General features: G+C 50.2%; 1 protein-coding gene across 1 annotated transcript in view; it reads right to left on the reverse strand.

Moving 5' to 3' along the window:
* Window positions 1-1,175: 1,175 nt before the first annotated feature.
* Window positions 1,176-2,666, reverse strand: part of LOC123514214 (snake venom 5'-nucleotidase-like) — a 54,252-nt gene continuing 52,761 nt past the window's right edge. The window contains 2 exon segments of the mRNA XM_045271897.1: window positions 1,176-1,993; window positions 2,136-2,339. Of these exon segments, the coding sequence (XP_045127832.1) occupies window positions 1,731-1,993; window positions 2,136-2,339 (467 nt within the window). The 3' untranslated portion in view covers window positions 1,176-1,730.

The raw sequence follows: 2,666 nt of genomic DNA on the forward strand, positions 1-2,666 counted from the left end.
CAGGAAAATGAATGAAAGATTGACACGTTACTTTACTTGAGCAACACAACACGAACTGAACTGAGCCAAAAATATTAACAGAGCCAGGAAGAGATTTGAACTGCGCCATCATTCCTGTGTCAGTTTTGCCGTTCTAGGTTAGCATTAAAATTTACACCAGAACATTTTGATAAGGGTTGATAAGCTTTAGGAGTCGAAGGGTTAAAAATATGCTCGGTAGATAAAGAAAAGATTACTTACTGTATCCTTGGAATGAAAACAGACAGGTAGTAATAAGAATACATACTTAATACGGACATGCACTTGTGTGTTATGGTATAGCATGCAGGGAGGAGGGAAAGATTACCCAAGAGTACTCACTGTGTCCTAGGAATGAAAAAGACAGGTTGAAATAAGAGTACATGTTTGATTTACTTCAGAACATCCATACGTGTCTCACAGGATGCCATGCACGAGGGAGGGAAATAAACAGGAGATTGCAGGTCTTATAGTGATGTGAATGTATACCTCATGATTTTACTTACGTTCTTCAGATTGTAAAGAGAGAAAGTAGGAGGTGATTCGGTATATATTTAGAGAAAGATTGCTGATGATTAACTGACTACGGGACTATTTGGTTGATGAATTAAGACACTACAAGGGAATATTATAAAAGTTGGTGGTGAATGTAAGTCAAAGTGAAAGAAAAAATTTAAGAAGCGTTCTTTGCAAAAAAATTATTAGTTGATCTCGAGTTTGATCACACAAGAAAAGGTATTTGCTTTTGTTTCATGCCAAAGAAAAGAACACACCATGTACAACACCATTAAGTAAAGATTAAATTACATGCATCAGTGGGAAGAATGTAAACAAGCGTTCTGTCTGTGCTAAGCGGTGACTAGTGAGGTGCAAGCGTCAGCTGGAGGCCGACGTGGCGAGCAGTAAGCTAACAGAGAGGAAAGCAAGAAGGCACATGAGGAGCAGTGGTCCACATCTGTACCCTTCCTGATAGGTGTGGGCGTGTCCGTCAGGCGTAGGTGGCGTGTGTCTGAGTGTCAGTCAGGTGCGCGAGGAGGGGAGGGGAGGAAAGTCGCGTCGTAGGACAGGTGGATCAAGAGGTGGAGCAACGGATGGTCGTCACGCTACAAGTCAAGAGTAAATCAAAATAAATCGTTGGAACTAAAAACTCAGAATAGAACAGTTTGTAGGTTTATTGTACAGGTCCGTCTCAAGGTGTTCCTGCACGGAGCTCCTCTTCATAGCGGTGCTTGCAGCACACACATGGCCTTATCCAATAGTGACTGACTAACACACACCTTACAGCTAATAACGTTTACGTCTCGATAACATGTCAGGCAGCAGTGTTCCCCTGGCCGCGCCCCGCACTGTCCCGTCTGCTGCAGGTCACCGTCCGGTATGGCGCGTCCCGTCAGGGTGGAGGTGAAGGTGGCGTGCAGTGGGACCGTGGGGACTGTTTGTCAGTGACGGGCACGTGGCCGCCTGCGGCTCTGTGCCGGGAGTGTCGCTAACCATACTATTGCACCTGTAGTGTCTTTGGTATGTGATATATACAGTGAAAGGTGGCGCCGCCTGCCGCCGAACTGGGGAACTAAAAGTAACTAGGAGGGTAAATGCCCAAGACACCGCGGCTGGCGACTGTGTCTTTTTGGTACACACAGTATCCACTGTGAGAGAGGGAGGGCGCTGCGCCCCTGGTGTCCGGGGAGCATGGCGCCCTCCACCACTGCCCGCTAGAGTTTTGCCCACACACAACCCGCCACCACCACAACCAGCGCCCACGCCGTCACCAGAGCAAAGGATCCCCTCACTGCCCCGGCCGCCCCGTCAGCCTCCTCCGCAGTGGAGACCTGGTAGGTGACGGTGGAGGGCAGCAGGTTCCCCTCACCGGCACACAGCTCAGAAGAGTCGATGAACAGGATGCGGTTCTCGGTGCCCTGGTAGATGGGGGACATCTGGTTCAGGTAGTTCACGTATACGTCAGAGTCCAGCAGACCTGTGGGCATATGACCAGGGGCACGTTATTTGTCTGACCTCATGCACACCGGACGCCCGCAGGCACATGTTCACACACACACACACACACACACACACACACACACACACACACACACACACACACACACACACACACACACCTGTGAGGTGATGGTTGAGCTTGTTCTCTTTGATGACAGAGTAGCCGTCGCCGCCGTTGGCCAGGAAGGAAGGCATGGCCACCTTGTACACCTCGTCGGCCTGCACGTCCATCATGCCCGGCACGGCACATTCCAGGCAGCGTGCCTGCAGGCGCACCACGCGGCTGCCCGGAGACTGGTTGATATCATACACCACCACGAACCCTGCGGCAGAAGACACGGTGTGAATACTGCCACATCCCTCGCCCTGTTTGCCTTCATTATCCGTGTGTGATTGGCGGTTGTGCTGCTGACAGGGACACAGATTCCCTCTCAGGACTAACATTCCCTCGCACGAGCCACAGACAGAGAGATAGATAGGCAGATAGATGGATTTTGACCAACACAGAGGCATGCTAAGGAATCATCTCCCATTCATGTCTCACATCAACTCTCTAATAATGTTGACATGCTGTATCCCTTCATCCGTCCCCTGCCATTCCCTCCCCTGCCGCCCTTCCCTCCTTTTCATCCTCCCCTCTCTAGCAGCGT

The sequence above is a fragment of the Portunus trituberculatus genome, chromosome 37 (genome assembly GCF_017591435.1).
Source record: "Portunus trituberculatus isolate SZX2019 chromosome 37, ASM1759143v1, whole genome shotgun sequence".
In the NCBI taxonomy this organism is placed as follows: Eukaryota; Metazoa; Arthropoda; class Malacostraca; order Decapoda; family Portunidae; genus Portunus; species Portunus trituberculatus.